At 33.7% G+C, this 16905-nt stretch overlaps 3 protein-coding genes across 3 annotated transcripts; all 3 read left to right on the forward strand.

Moving 5' to 3' along the window:
- Nucleotides 1-2283: 2283 nt before the first annotated feature.
- On the forward strand, nt 2284-3520 carry LOC125215800 (heavy metal-associated isoprenylated plant protein 39-like). Its single transcript, XM_048117351.1, has 3 exons — nt 2284-2440; nt 2673-2748; nt 3063-3520. Exons 1-3 carry the CDS (start codon nt 2432-2434, stop codon nt 3395-3397), a joined length of 420 nt encoding a protein of 139 aa, XP_047973308.1. The 5' UTR covers nt 2284-2431; the 3' UTR covers nt 3398-3520.
- A 4818-nt stretch (nt 3521-8338) lies between these two features.
- LOC125211506 (1-aminocyclopropane-1-carboxylate synthase-like) lies at nt 8339-10679 on the forward strand. The gene is made up of 4 exons (XM_048111331.1): nt 8339-8586; nt 8674-8805; nt 8901-9061; nt 9507-10679. The coding sequence occupies exons 1-4, from the start codon at nt 8425-8427 to the stop codon at nt 10486-10488; spliced, it is 1437 nt and encodes a 478-aa protein (XP_047967288.1). The 5' UTR covers nt 8339-8424; the 3' UTR covers nt 10489-10679.
- Nucleotides 10680-11821: 1142 nt separating this feature from the next.
- LOC125211725 (G-patch domain-containing protein 1-like) lies at nt 11822-15981 on the forward strand. Its single transcript, XM_048111632.1, has 11 exons — nt 11822-11978; nt 12589-12673; nt 12761-12837; nt 12941-12968; nt 13053-13134; nt 13231-13297; nt 13929-14019; nt 14605-14756; nt 15159-15383; nt 15466-15579; nt 15676-15981. Exons 1-11 carry the CDS (start codon nt 11901-11903, stop codon nt 15736-15738), a joined length of 1062 nt encoding a protein of 353 aa, XP_047967589.1. The 5' UTR covers nt 11822-11900; the 3' UTR covers nt 15739-15981.
- Nucleotides 15982-16905: the final 924 nt, after the last annotated feature.

Consider the following 16905-nt stretch of genomic DNA (forward strand, 5'->3'; position numbering starts at 1 on the left):
CTTTTAATTGAGCCTTGACATTTTAACTTTTTGGTGCTCAATGCTCTGTGCTCATTCCCTATTAAGGGGAAAATATTGAAACGAGATTAGATGCAAAAGAACTTGACTAAATTTGAACTCAAAATATTGTTGAGCCAATAATTTTTTTCCAACCTAAATTTATTCATAGGTCGGTTAAACACTCAGCCTATAGTTGACGACTCAATCATGACACAAGTTCATGCAGTTCATCTTAAAATCAATTAATAATAAATAAAATAACTACTTATACTTATATATAATGGTTTAAATTTTCTTTTTTATACTAATGCATATTATTTCATAAATGAGCATAAAATTATTGTTATTATTGTTTCATTTGTTTTTAACAAAGAAAGAAAGTGAGGAAGTTAAGGCACATGCAAAAGGTGGATAAGGTAGGCCTAATGGCTCCCAAGGAAGTTGGCCTGGGCCATATAACAGGCTACTAACAACTTCTCCACATTTGGGCCAATTCATTGAACTTACCATAGTCATTTATTGACCTTGGCCATGCAAAAGAACTTAGCACATTAGGATGAAGCCCAAATTTCTTATTGGGCCATAAATTTTGAACTGTATTGAGATATCTTATTTTAATTGTAAATTTTTTAATACTAGTACTCATAATTCTATGTTTCTAATTCAAATATAAGCATGATACATCACACACAATAATGTTTTGATATGATAGAATCTTATCATGGGGTACCTAATATGTTGTCATGCAATTTATTGTATACAATTCAGATGTCAACTTACAGTAAAGAATATTAGTTTCGTCTAATTCATCAATCTTGGACATTAGTAGTACATTTTTTTTGGTATTTTTAATAAAACAATTTATTTTTTTAAATAAGAATACGTACAATGTATCTGCAATTTCTAGAAATATAACTAAAAATGAAATCCATTTGGAGTTGGGTATAAAAACAAGATCATGTCATATCTTACCTTCAGACGTTCTAATTGGGTTAATTTTATGCCATTATTATATTAAGGGGAGAATTTATGGATATGAACTCAATGAAAGTACGAAAAGTCGAAAATAACATGTCAAGATAGATGCCGTCATTCTCAACGTTACGTTATTAATTGTTTGAAATATCACACCTTAAATATGTCGAGTCTACGTGTCTATAAGTCGGAGGTTCGATTAAATAAATTAATTTGATTTTCCTAATATTTTTATTAATTGCAAAGAGAATTATTTATTTATTTATTTATTTTGATGGTTAAATGAACATAAATTTAAAGATCACTCCACGGAGGAATAGAACCCGAGACCTTTGGCCTCAGAGGTTATTTATGTATTTATTTATTATGGGAGTGGGTGGTGAAGGTTGGTTGCCATTTAAATAAGTAGAAACAGCTATGGTTAGTTGATTTAGCTCCATAATATTTCTTTCTTATCCATGTTATTTATTTAAATTACGTTATTATTTAAATTCAACTCTATATATCTATATATGTGGCGGTAATATTATAAACTATAAACACATTGATTTCTCCTTCTATATATAATGTTAAATATCGAGCCTCAGAATTACTTTGTAATAGAAATATCTACTACTACAGACCACAGACTAACACAAATACATAAAAAGATAAACTCCATATGATATGAAATCATATGATTTCCAAATTCATAATTTAATTTGCAAAACCAGGTATATTTAGACCGATGAAGGTGTGTACGTTCTGACTTTGAGTCAGTGGGATTCTTCTCTGTCAACTAATCTATTATTAATTTCTCAAGTTGGTTTAATAAAACAAATATATCAAAACTATATCAACCATACTTTTTTCTACGTTTTAATATCATATTCGGACTGTTGATGACCTCACAAAAAATGATAGATATCTTAACAAAGACATCATAAAATAGAATAAGATGTAGTAATTTCAAACAAAACAAAAGTGGTTTTTGTAATTAATTATAGTATAACTTAGCTAGTGCCCACATGTAACTAGATTTCGGACCAATAGCTAGGTGTTGTTAGTTCCTCGTTAGATGAACAAGAATTTATCTACTAATTAACTAATTATTTTGCATATCAAAATTGCAATATGGAGTGTATATAATTATTTGTAATACGGTCAAAAAGCAAATTCACATGGCGTGACAACTAATTTCTCTTGAATCTACCAAAGGGTGGAAAATATTTATCTTTGATTTTTTTCCCTGTTTGGCTCTTCGATTGGTCTAAAGGGAAGCTTAAGTCATGCTTATTGGTCTAAATGTCTAATTTTAATAAGTTGACTGATATTTGCATGCATATAAAAAATAGACTCTCTCTATCTCTCTCTCTCAATATATAAAACACCATTTCCGATCAATTTCTATGAATTTGTTTAACATATTTCCTTAGCCTCGGAGTCCTATTCAAGCAATCACCTGTGCCAATTGGAGATGTCTAAGGTGAAAATTTCCCATTCATTTACATGTTTTTGTATATTACTATATCTTTCTTAATATTTTGTCACAAGAAGAATTCGCATAGAATTTCTTTGATGGAATTTTCAGATTTTCACTTGATGTTTATGGCTCTTTTACTTTTCTAGACAAATAACAACATGGCTTAGTAGTAGTACTATTTAACAAGTTAGCTTCATTTTTTTTTTGTTTTTTTTTTTCTCTTTTTCATTTTCAGAAAGTGGTAGTAAAAGTAGCAGTTCAAGATGAGAAAGGGAAGCAGAAGGCTATGAAGGCAGTTTCTAGCCTACCAGGTACTATTTGCTATCCAACACACCAATTCTCAATCTTATTAATTTAATTTTACATATTTTACTTTTGTTTTTCTCCATTTTTAATTCCCTTCTAGCTTGCCCCCTTTGACATTTTGCTGAATAAATTTGTGATCTCGAGTTCGAGTCCATTTTGCTGAATAAATTTGTGGTCTTGGATTTCATTCAATTTTTTTTTTTTTTATAAGTTTTTATACGAAAGCCCGTATCAATAATTTAAATCACTTAAAAATATATTTTCGAATAAAATTTAAAGATATAGCTCCAACCAATCTTCTTTTCTACTCCCTGAATAGGAATCGAATCGCTTGCGATAGACATGAATGAGAAGAAAATGACAGTGATAGGGAATGTGGATCCAGTGGAAATTGTGAACAAATTGAAGAAATCATGGTGCCCACAAATACTAACAGTGGGGCCCGCAAAAGAACCAGAGAAGAAGGATGGTGAGAAGAAAGACGAAAAGAAAGGAGATGAAAAGAAGGATGAAAAAAAGGATGATCCTAAGAAAACTGAGAGTGAACAAATTGCAGAACTACTCAAATTGTATAAGAATTACAACCCTTATGCCACACAATACTACCATGTCTATAGCTCTGAGGAAAACCCTAATGCTTGTGTCATTTCTTGATACTAATAATTATCTCTCTTATTGAGCTGTGCATAGTATTGTTGAGGCTGGATTTTATCATGTATAGATAGCAAACAATTAAAGTATTGCATTGTTTATAAGTGTATAGATTGAAAGAGACAACTTGATGCACCTCTATCATGCCGGAAATGCCAATATGCAACGGGATGACTTGAAATTTGCATTGGGCTTATAAGTCAAACTCATCGCCTTCGCCATGATGTACAATGGAATTTGACCATCTGACCTCGTTTAAGGAGTGAAATCAAGGCTTTTTAGTTTTCATATTTTTTAAAATTCCTAAGATTTCTATACCACAAAAAAATATTTTGATTTAAAAAATAAGGACATACATCTATATATGATACAGTAAATTTTGTGATTCAGTTGGCATCGCATGCAGCTTGTTTACTAATGTAATAAAAATCTAACATTTAAATTAATTAATGTGTGTGTTGAACTAACTAATCTTTCTTGGTATCAGTCATATTCAGTTCTAATTGAAAACAAACATTGATTATTTATAATTATGGTACAAATAGTGACAGGATATGCACGAGAGACTTTAAAAATTAAATGATGCATCATTAAAAAAAGAAAATGATAATTTAAATTAAACCCAATTCAATTCGACCGGAGTTAGATTAATTTATAAGTACATTGCTATACAGACTACAGCTGTCTTTCGAAAATATAAATTACAAATGCATGTTTTTGTTATTCTCTGTTGTAATTTACAGAGGAAAGGAGTGATATTATAAATACTGATTTTATTAGTATTAATTAGTCCACAAATTTATAGCAAGTGGTCAGTATGATATTGGGTCATACATATCTAAGTGTGAAAATTATTAATCATTTAGATCCCTTTTAATTAATGAAATTAATACCAAAAAATGGTCCTTGTCGTAAATTGTTATCATAGAAATGAAACAATGATCATATGACAATAGCTATCTGTGTAAATAAATAGAATAGGGATCTCTTGATAAATTAATTATGCGAACTGCAAGATTATTCGATGTTGGCAATTTTGCTTTGTATACCAAAGTTGAGTCTTCTTCAATTATTAAATTAAAATTTGACATTTGATGATGATGAAAAGTCTACCTACTACATGCATGAGGTTGTCTCTCACGGCGTTTAGTCTTTATAAACGATATGAGAGTCAACATCATCTACAAAGACTATTTTATTTTTTAATTAATAATAGCAACATTTTTAATTGAATGGCTGATAAAATTTCATAATAAAGAAACGTCTTCTCCAATAGTTGCTTTTATATCGACAAGGATTTATCTATTACTACCATTTATTTGTAAATTCTAACAATAGTCGTTTGCATCTACAACTTAAAAGGTCAATAAATTGCAAAAGTATTATAAATAGTATTGTTGATAAGAAGAAATGATTACTAGGAGTATTGTAGAATGATGAAGAAGTGACAATAAGTTTTTCAGTGAAAAAAAAAACAAAAACAAAAACAAAAAAATTGTGGCTATGGAAAATAATAGTGGAGTTTTAACATCTTTTTGGGCTTTAATGTGTGCAGCATATTTGTTGTTGGGCTTTAATAGTCAAAAGTAAGCCTTTTATTGAATTCATAATTAATCAAAATGCAATTGTTGTTTAGTTGCTACTTTTGTCATTTAAAAAGCTTCATATTAATTGATTTAAAATCAATCAGTTACAATGGTTGGCCTGATAACCAAAACTAGTAACCCTTTATAGTTGATTTAGCCATTTTTTGGAAAAAAAATGATATTGTTTTTAAATTTGAATTATGCATCTTATTGTCGCCTCCCTTTTCACCCTTCTCGTTAGCCGGGTCAAATCCGAAGGTCGGATTTGACCCGCACTCCAAATTAAATAAGTAAAAAATGAAATTGGATTCAAAAGAAGTGAGAACCTTCTACCTTGGAATGGAAATTTAGTCCAAACAATACCTTTGACCAAAATGTTGACTACCATTTAAAAACTGGTGGAGTGAAGTAGTATGTTTTTATCTAGGCCAGATATGACTCTGTTTAAGGTTGTACAAATTTGGACCATTCAATGCACCACGAGGCACAACTCTAAATAATGAGGCTATAATTGAAAACATGTGTCATAAATTGATAATTGATACTAGCCTAACATTATTCAGATGAAGCCCACAGAAGGATTGAATGTTCTCAGCTGCCATTGGGAAAATATTTTATGTCTTAATTAGCCTTGATTCTTGATTCTCTTTCAAAGTAACTTGTCACGTGTTTATTTTACTTTCATATAAAAAGTAAAGATGTGATTGCTATGAAAAAGTAGATTAATTTAATGAGGACATAGTATAATACTAGTACTATTTGATGGAAATACTAGATTCTAAGTTATATTATGCTAAAGGAATTTTGAATTGTAACAAAGATGAGAAAACCATGGATTCAAAAACATGCAACTATGACCAATGGGCTAACTGGAATTTGGGAAAGTAATAGTTTTACACAAAAACATTTACCAATGTGAATTATGTGATTCATTTATCAAATTAACATGAACTTGATACTAAACGATTAAATAGTGTCTTGAAACTTGATAAACTCGGTGGAAAAATATTTGGTTGATTAATAGATTAAAATTATTTTGTGTGGACTATTTTTCTTAGTTAGTCGCACTTCTAGTTTAGACATTCTGGTCAAAAAAGTCTAATTAAGTTATTTACAGGGAAATTCTTTATCAAATTATAATGTTATCAAATCGAATTTGACTAATTTTCTAGAGACATTTGGGTCACATAAAATTACATGTAGACAAAAGTCCCATTCATATCACGGAAATTCTCATTTATATTTTACTTTAATTTCAAAGATTAAAATTTGACATGTATATAGAAAAGATCACTAGATCTTCAATTTAGTACTTGAGGATATTTTATGTAGAACAAAATGTTCAAGCACAAGAAATATTGACGAATATTACAGATCACAAAATATGCATAAAATTTTATGGCTGTAACTGTGATAAGTGAGACCACACTTGAAAACTATAGTAAGCAAAGAAGGCAATTAATACATAGTATTGTCTGAAGACTAACAACAAAGGGCTAGAGTTGCCAATAAAAGTTTGGGTTCAACAACATTAATTATAATGGGGCCATGATTTGAAAACTCTAGATTTTTTTTATCAATTTGCAAAGATTTTGAATGCTATTTTGACAAGAAAACTGATTATATACATAAGAATTTGAATAGGTACACTTATTACGTAAAATAATATTTAAATAAAAAAACTAGACTGTTCAAAGTAAATATTCAACCTACACTTTTATTTGAATAAGGAATGAGTAGTATAAACAACAAATATTAATATTAATATTAATATTAATACAACTATTGGTTGATCAAACGGGGGGCAAGGGAACCACAAATATTCAGATTAATATTATTAATCCAGGCCTCCCATTTTTTATTCTTTTTTTGGTTGTTTTGCTACGTGTAATTAGTTGTTTCTATGTTTATTAAAACAAAATAAAATTACAACTCAGCTGCCGACAGGTCCAGTCAGCACTGATATGTTGGTATCCACCGGTTTTAGATTTGGTTTAATTTCCAATAAAAAGTACTCCTATTAGTTATTACCGATATGCAATTATCATTAATTCATGAATAAAATAAATATTATTTTTAAAATAAAATCTAATTCATCCATCTTCAATATTTAAATCATAAAGATTTATGTTAGTTAATTCATTCATATAATCATATGCTAAATAAATTATTGATCCTATATGTAGTAGTATATATTGTTGAATTCTAGGGGGCATTCATCTTTTTTCACAACATAAATTCCTCATGTTTCACAATTTGTAATTTATATTTTAAAGAGATTTGTAATGTAACCCTCCCCTCTACCAAATTATGTATCTAGAATCACATAATAATTATATTAATATCATCCACTCGTTCACAAGTCACAACAATACGTTGTTAATTTCAAAGATCATTAGGTAGGAGTATAATATTAACTTTTTTATGTATATACTCATTTTAGTTATGTCATCTTCTACCTAACTAATAGCTTAACCTTTATAAACCGATCATGATAGTGTTCTGATTTAGAAATTAAATATTTAAATAATAATAAGACCTTAAATACATAAAAATTAATTAGGTGATGCCTAATCCGAGACAACTCGGGTCCATTTCTTCTTTTCGAACCTACTTAACACACGTTGTCTCGTCATTTAGTACCAATATTTAATATTTTTAAAACTATTACGAAAACATTTCAGAAGGTGACAAAACAAAGTGATGAATATTTCGGTGTAATTTCCATAATTCTCACACATACTATATAATTATATATGCTCGTACGTGTCGAACAGTTCACATTGTACCTAATGAATTTCAGCGTTGCCAAAATCACCTTTAATATTTTTAATTATATTATCTTACTGTCACATAAATCAAAATGGGACAGCAGATTTTTCACAAATCAGGAAATTGAGATCTTAACAAGTATAAATTGCGGTTACCAAAATATAGAAATTTTTTTACTTTTAGACTTTTAGTACATTGCAAATAAAAAAAATCTAATTATTTTATAAAAATTCTGAAGAGTGACGAACAATTAATTTCATCATTCATGATGAGCTGGCAGTTTGACAATATTTAGAGAATTAAATACATTTACGTTGAATTTATTTCATAGTATAGGCAATGTGTGGATTCTAAGGTTTGAAGTTAATCAAGTTCAATGTCGGCTGCCAAGTTTCAAAAATAACCTTTGAAAGGAGAATTATTTTGTGCATGTGGAAATTTTGAGCATGAACGTAAATCTAAATTTTAAAACATCGTCTTTTTTTATTTAGTATATATGCTTATTCTTGCCTATGGTATTTCATAGGAAGCTTCATTTGAATGATCACTACCTAGTTTAGGACTATATATATAGCCCTTCCTTACATACCTTAAACATTCTACTTACAAACATCTTCTCACATTTCAAATCTAACTCATTCTTTCACTTCTACAATTCTTTTTTGGAAAATAATGTTGGGAAGCCAAGAGCATATTCTTTCCAAGATTGCTAGTAATGACGGTCATGGCGAAAACTCTGCGTTTTTCGACGGCTGGAAGGCGTACGACGCTGATCCTTATCATCCCACAAAAAATCCTAATGGAGTTATTCAGATGGGCTTAGCCGAAAACCAGGTAATTTTTTTACTTGTAGTTTAATGAAAATATAATCTTAAATTATTTTTTATCACTATATTTATATGTTTATTTATTTGTTTGCAGCTTTCATTTGATTTAGTGGAGGAGTGGGTGAGGAACAACCCAAAGGCATCCATTTGCACTGCAGAAGGGGCTAGCCAATTTAAGGACATAGCTATTTTTCAAGATTATCATGGCTTGCCAGAATTCCGAAATGTAATAACTAATTATGTCACTTTGATTAATTATGTATGATCAACTATATTATCAAGATTAATCTAATTGTAATATTATGAATTGCTTTGCTATAGGCTGTTGCAAGATTTATGGAGAAAGTGAGGGGAGACCGGGTCCGGTTCGACCCGGCCCGCATAGTAATGAGCGGAGGTGCGACCGGGGCTCAAGAAACGCTCACCTTCTGCTTGGCCGATCCCGGCGAAGCCCTGTTGGTGCCCACTCCATATTATCCAGCGTAAGCATATCTTAACTAATTTCTCTTTGATTTATTTTTTGTATTTTATGTTGCAAATAATTCATTAGCCAAAATTATTGGTGGGACACCTAATTACTAATTCGTCTCTTTATAATAAATCTTAACTCCACGACAAATTTCATAATTAACTGTTTTTGTCACGTCTACTTCGATTCCAGCTGCTTTTATCACTTGCAATGTTCCCTTTCAAAGCATCTTACAAAAACACATCACAAATAATATTACCTCTAGTTGCTAATTAATAAAGTGTAACTATTTTTTATTTTCATCTTTCCCTAAAAATTTGTCACCTTTTACTTTTATCATTTTTGGCAGTGGTTCCGACATTCTACTAATTCATTCTCACTCACATTTTATTATAAAACTAATATATAAAAGTAGGACCCACGTGCTTATATTGACATTACCGTTTTATGGCATGCAGAAATGACCGTGATCTGACGTGGCGCACGGGTGTCGAGCTCGTCCCAGTCATCTGCGACAGCTCGAACGGCTTCAGGATGACTCGGGACGCGCTCGAAGCCGCATACAAAGCTGCTCTAGAGTCAAACACAGCCGTGAAGGGCCTACTTCTGAACAACCCCTCAAACCCGCTAGGCACCGTCCTCGACCGGGAGGCTCTATCAATGGCACTGAGCTTCACCAACGAAAAAAACATCCACTTGATCTGCGACGAGATCTACTCCGCCACCGTCTTCGCCGAGCCCGGCTTCGTCAGCATCGCCGAGGTCCTGGCGGAGTCCCCCGACGCGAACCCCGACCTCGTCCACATCGTGTACAGCCTCTCCAAGGACCTCGGCTTCCCGGGGTTCCGCGTCGGGATCCTCTACTCCTACAACGACGCCGTCGTCTGCTGCGCCCGCAAGATGTCGAGCTTCGGGCTCGTGTCCACGCAGACGCAGCGGACGCTGGCGTCCATGCTGGCGGACGAGGAATTCACCCAGGAATTCCTCGCCCAGAGCGCGGCGCGCCTGGGCGCCAGGCGCGCCGCGCTGTGCCAGGGCCTGGCGCAGATGGGCGTGGGCAGCCTGGAGGGGAGCGCCGGGCTCTACTGCTGGATGGATCTGCGGCGGCTGCTGAAGGCGGCGACGTTCGAGGCCGAGGCCGAGCTGTGGCGCGTGATCGTGGACGACGCGAGGATCAACGTCTCGCCCGGCGCGTCGTTCCACTGCGCCGAGCCGGGGTGGTTCAGGGTGTGCTTCGCGAACATGGATGAGGAGACCATGCGCGTGGCGCTGAGTAGGATATCGAAGCTGGTGGTGCAGAGGAAGAGCGGCGAGGCGGCGAGGAAGCAATGCAGGAGGAGGAGCAAGCTGGAGATCAGCTTGTCGTTCAGGAGGTTGGAGGAGATCATGATGTCACCTCACTCTCCGATGACGTCGCCGCTTGTCCGAACAATGACTTGATTTTATATTTCTTTAATTATTTATTTAACTGCTGCTATAGTATAAGGTTTTTTTTTTTTTTTTTTGTTTGGGATTGTATTAACTATTCACTGTGTTTGTGTTGTTTGTACTGTTTCGATGGTATTGATTGTTAATTGTTTGGTTGCTGGGAAACTAATCAGAAGCATATATGAAGTTTTTATTTTACTCTAGTTAGCATGTCAGTTATGACTATTTTTGTCCATGTGATCCTACTAACAGCGTTTTCAAAGTGTATTGGTCAAAATATTAGTAGAAAAGAGGCTAATTAGAGAATTCAGAATTTTATCTGATCCTATAGTAGAAATGATGGGCTTATTAGTGGTTTGGAAACATTTTGACTTTGAGATAATTCTAATAAGATTTCACTTAAGATAGAGTTGTTCACACTAATGCCAAAATTTTGTTTGGTCATCATCTAAAGTACACGAATGGGATTTCATCATTTCATTTCAGGTAAGATATACGCATTTTTAAATCACACAAGTCTAATGCACTTACCGAGATTTTAAAAAATACTCCCTCCGTCCCCGATTAAGAGTCACACTTTTCTATTTCGGTCCGTTCCCAATTAAGAGTCACACTTTATTTTTACCATAAATAGTAATTAGGTCTCACGTTCCACTAACTCAATTCACTCACATTTTATTATAAAACCAATATAAAAAATTGGATCCCACATTCCATTAACTTTTTCAACCAACTTTTCTCTACATTTTTTAAAACTCGTGCCCAGTCAAAGTGTGACTTCTAATGGGAGACGAAGGGAGTACTCATTTATGTCTATCTATTAGGAGTGTCATTAAGTGGGTGAAATATAGTATATATTAATTTTAATTGAAATGTGAGTGGAATGAATATAAAACTCTATTACTATTTATAATAAAAATAAATAAAAATTCTTTTTTATCTGTGGATAGATTAAAATGAAAAAATAAGACTTCTATTTATGGATGATGGGAGTATTGCATATATCAAATATACCCAATTACTTAATAGTATCTCAAGAACAACATCATAAGTCAGATAAGTTTAACCTTCGATTGAAGTCGGTAAGTGCTCATTTACACGTGATTCTTAAATTATTAGAAATATTTTAAGAAATTAGTATCACAAACACATCAAACACTTGATCTCCAATTATTTTTATTGACATTATATTTGGGAATTTGAAAAATTTAATCCAAATATTGGATGTTAATAAAAATGAATATAATAAATTACAGTTTTATTCTCAGCCGTCGATCCAGTGTAAACGTTTAGATCCTAACCGTAAAACAGTAGCCTCTCTGTTCTAGGTTTTTAAGTGGTTTTCCGTTGCTTCAGAAAACCGTCTCTGCCTCCTCTCTCCAAACTACATCACGAGGGAGAGAGTGAAGGACGTGACCGTTAATATGGCGACGCCGGAAGTTCCTCTCCGTTACGTCGGAGTCGATCGGAGCTCTGCCGCCTTCCGCCTCATGAAGCAAATGGTAATAATAATCCCGTTTCATTTACTTATTTATCAATTTTCCCCCAAATTACAAATATCGACTCTCAATTTTGTAGTTCCGCAGCTCAGATATGTGCTTTCGTAGCTCATTTTTTCTATTACTTTATGTGATTGGGTTGAATTCAAGTTGAAGCTGTTGAACCATACCGAAATTGGCTTTCATAGGCTGCATTACAGCTCCAATTTTCTCCCATTGTAAAATTCATCATGTTTAGATGCAATTCTGAGCTATAGGCAATCATTTTTGTGCAAAGATGAGAACTTTGTGGCTACATTGATCAATTTTGGTTAAAAGATGAGAACTTTGTGGCTACATTGATCAGATATGTGCTTTCGTAGCTCATTTTTTTTAATTACTTTATATGATTGGGTTGAATTCAAGTTGAAGCTGTTGAACCATACCGAAATTGGCTTTCATAGGCTGCATTACAGCTCCAATTTTCTCCGATTGTAAAATTCATCATGTTTAGATGCAATTCTGAGCTATAGGCAATCATTTTTGTGCAAAGATGAGAACTTTGTGGCTACATTGATCAATTTTGGTTAAAAGTGTTCTTGAATGTTCATTGCTTAATGTAATGACTGTTCAGGGATGGGAGGAAGGTGAAGGGCTTGGAAAGGAAAAGCAAGGCATCAAAGGATATGTAAGGGTGAAGAACAAGCAGGATACTTTAGGTTGCCTTTTTGCACTCTCTCATATATTTTAGGTTGTCTTTTTGATGTGATCTTCTGATGTGTATGATTTTGATTTGTTGCATACAGGTATTGGAACAGAGATACCAAATGCATGGGCTTTTGATACCACTCAGTTTGACAGTATCCTCAAGAAACTGAAAGTGGTATGTTCTGCCTCTTGTCTGCTTTATTTTATTTATTCTATGAACTCTTCTTATATCATCATTTTTAATTAAAAATCTCTTCATTGTATATATACTTTGGCAGCAAGCAGTTGTAAAAACCAAGGATGAAGGTACATAGAAATGAAATTTGACCTGGTTTTTGGGTTTGTATGATAATGCTAGTTACATGACATGTGATCTTCTGTATTTCATAGATGATGAGACAGATGCTGAACAACCCAGCCCTTCTAAGGACAAAAAAGAGGCAGTTGCCAAGGCTACTCGACCCCAAGGAAGGTAGGCTCATGAAAAATGCTGATTTTGTTTCCTATATACCTGAAACATAGTATCATATTGATTCAGCCGTGTATGACTTCTTATATCAATATCCAGGTATAAAAAACGAGAGAAGGGAAAGACTGTACGTGCATATTCTTCTCAGGATCTTGAAGGGATTCTTGTAAGTATAGTTTGGACACAGCTTTCCGGTTTCTGTGATTCTATAAAGAGTATGTCTGGAGTGTATTGCTGCATCAATTTTATAGTTGGAACTTAGATGAGCATTTCATTTCCTTATTCATGTCTTAGTTCCTGGAATTATGCCCTGTTCCTATTGTTGGAGGTTGTAATAGTGAAAAAAGAAATTTAGTGATATGTGCTGAAATTTTAGGGTCTTACTAGCTACTAGTGATTACCACAGCTTTATTTGAGCTGAATCAAAGAGCTTAGATTGGTATGTAAGTTCTCGGGTGATGTCATGAGTTAATGAATTCTGCTGTTTGGGATGGCTAGAAACAAGATGCAAGTTGCTTGTTGATATATGGCTTTTAAAAGGAAACTGATAAACTAGAAGACGACATGAATATACTCCCTCCGTCCCACAAGAGTATGCACTATTGGTTGGGCATGGGTTTTAATGTACAATTTGTTAAGTAAGAGAGAGATAGAAAAGAAATGTAATTGAAATATTGTAAGTGGATAATGGGTCCCATCTCTAATGGGTTCTGATTGCCATAATCTGTGCTCTCATGATTTTTCTTGTACAGCTTTAGCCTTTCCCACTATCATATTAATTGAAATTATTGCCTTAGGTGAATAAGACTAAGGCTTCAGAGAACTGCAATGCTCCAGAAGTATCCGAGGATGAGAAGCCAATTGAAACCAGTGTTCCGGATGAAGAAGGTAAGTTTTGATTCTATGGCTATAAAGTAGTGTCTCGGATGGGTTTGTTTGAATGAAACATCATTGTGCTTCTTCGGGATATTTCTTTTATTATCATGCTGCTATAGAACCCCGGAAACATCATTAACTTTTTTGAACTGGCTTTGACTAAGTGCATATTTTCTTTACTCTGAAGAGGAAATATTGTAAATCAAACTTGCATTGTAGATTGATGAAGTATATCGGTTGCATAGCCCGATTCTCTTCTATTGTTCTATTTAACTCATCTTAAGCTGGAAGTCTGAGAGAAATTAATTAAACTTGCAATCTTGCATATGATATTACAAGTTATTTCTAGAAAATATACAAGTTAACAGATAAAACTTGTACTGCTTGTAGTTTTTGAATTTGGAATTTCCTTATTACTGTTTATTAACTAAATAATGAAGTCAAGAAGAAATGTCATTAGTAAGAGAGTGACAAGCTGTCAATATTTTTTGCTGTTGTTTGGTGAGGAGTTATATTTAGTGCCTATCTCATCCTGTATAGACATACTAATAAGTTCCCAGACCTCATACCTATGATCTCTTATGTATCACATTGCAGGAAGAGCTCAGGATGTTCCATCAGATTGGTGGGGCTACAAACTTGGGTTTGTTGTTGGAGGTATGCTTGGTGCCGAATCTCGCAGAAAGAAGTCCCTCGAGAGGACCATGTTCAATGAGGAAGATCAAGAAAATCTTTACAACTTAGCTCAGGTATGCTCTTATGTTTGTATCTGATATTTCTGTAATATCTGAACTTCACGGTTCTAGTGTTTAAACTGCTTACCCCTGTTCAGTCAATTAATGTTATCTTGTCTTATTGTGTAAAAGTATAGGGACTGAACATGGCCCATTAGTCCATCTCCATTTTCATATTCAGTATTGAATTAATGAGGGAATTTGTACCCTAGAAAATAGGTGTCTTTTCAGAAATCTGAAACTCAAATCTATAGTTACTTATGACACCCTTGCATCTATCACATCATACTGGTTTCATGAGGACTTCGAAGTTAGATTTATGTTTATGACTTTTTTAAGGAAGTCATTAGTATTTGATAATTGACTTTACAAGTTTTCTAAATGTTAGGAATTAATTATCTGGGCCTGCATTTTCAGGGCTCAAAGACCTCTGGAAAACAAGGGCTTGGTATCAAGGATCGTAAAAAGAAAATCGCAGGCTGCTACTTCGAAGGGAAAAAGACTACTTTCGGTGATAGCGATGGGGAAGGTTCCACTGATTCACATAGTGGAGTGAAAAGGAAACACGAAAATTTGGAGGTGGACACAGATCCTGCACAAAGGTCAAAACTGAAGAAACTGTGTAGGCAACTTCTCGAACAGGTATCATCCCTTGTACCGCGAAGCGTCTTTTTTACTTGGTCTGCATCTACTCAGCTAAATTGCTTCTTGCTTCTTGCTTCAGACACCTGGCGAATCAATGAAGCTGAAGCAGCTCAAAGTACTTGTTGATGAACATTCACCTTCTACATTTTCCAACTTATCAAAAGAAGAGGCTCTTGCCTTTTTATTGCAGAAGGTATATCATTATATCTCCATTACAATGCTGTACTTAGATTCGTGGTTATCTTTTAGTCCCTATCGAGCAAGAATCACTTACTCATTTCTGTTGCAGCTTGAAAACAGTGATAGGTTTTTGGTGAAGAGGAACAAAGTTTTGCTCGTGAAAATAACTTGATAGCAGCATTTATCGGTAAGGGCAGTGGACGCATATAATCTCGCAGGTTTAATTAATCATGCGGCCATGAGTCCAGAGTTAATAGAAGAAGATAGGCATCGTGCAAAGAAAGTTTTTAGAGTTATTTATTTGAACAGTGAGCTTACATGATTGATGACTTATCTACTGTTATAATTTTGTAAAACAATTTTTTTGTGGGAGGAATGCCCAATTTATATTCAATAGAATGACGTTTATATTTTAGGGGGCTATGTTGAGTTTTTGAATTAGTGATATTTATATAATCAGGCTTTGGGATAATATATTTATGGGCTTATTTTATTCATTAACAGTTCAGCCCAGTTGAAAAATTAAGCAAAAATCTGTTTGCATTTAGATATTTGTTGTAGCAACTGACAAGAATATTTTATAAATGCAATTAATTACTCATAATAGTTAACTAAATACTACTAGTAGTAAAAAGTTAACACAGATGTTATCTTTGAATAATTCAATTGTAGATTTATTTACTAACTATTCATTAATCAATAGTAAAGGTCTAATTACTGTAGCAATACCAAGTTACAACGGCACGGTTATGGCAATTTATGATAAGACCAAGTCTCTAAATGCCACCAAAATTCAAATTGTGGATTGAGATTTGATAGATATGTGAAGAAGTAGTGGGTCGGGTCGGGTCGGGTGGGACCCACGCAAACCGTGAGGATGCGCGCATGAGAGTGTTTGTGTTAGCACAAATAATTGGAGCAGCGTAAATATTTGAATATTGAACACCGACGTGACAATGAGATTTGGTGTAACACATTCCACACGCGCAATGCCAATCACATTCCTACTATAGCTTCTTGCATGCTCCCCCTATTCTATACTATACATATCTCTTTCATATGCATAAATGGGAATTATTATGATACTATAATATATGACTAAAATGTTTGTAATATGTTTAATTTTCATTATATTGCAAATTTTATGCTATTATTTACTACTCCACAGTATATATGTTGTGATAATCTCATCCATCCATGGTTGTTGATCGTCGACGACGCTGAAAAAGTTATGAATAGTCTGATGATAGCTAAACTCACACGAGACTTGCAAAATAGGCCGATGATTCAAAGTCATCGCTACACCATGGTGTTCTGTTTGATGGAATTTGGCCATCGA

The sequence above is a fragment of the Salvia hispanica genome, chromosome 3 (genome assembly GCF_023119035.1).
Source record: "Salvia hispanica cultivar TCC Black 2014 chromosome 3, UniMelb_Shisp_WGS_1.0, whole genome shotgun sequence".
Classification (NCBI taxonomy): Eukaryota; Viridiplantae; Streptophyta; class Magnoliopsida; order Lamiales; family Lamiaceae; genus Salvia; species Salvia hispanica.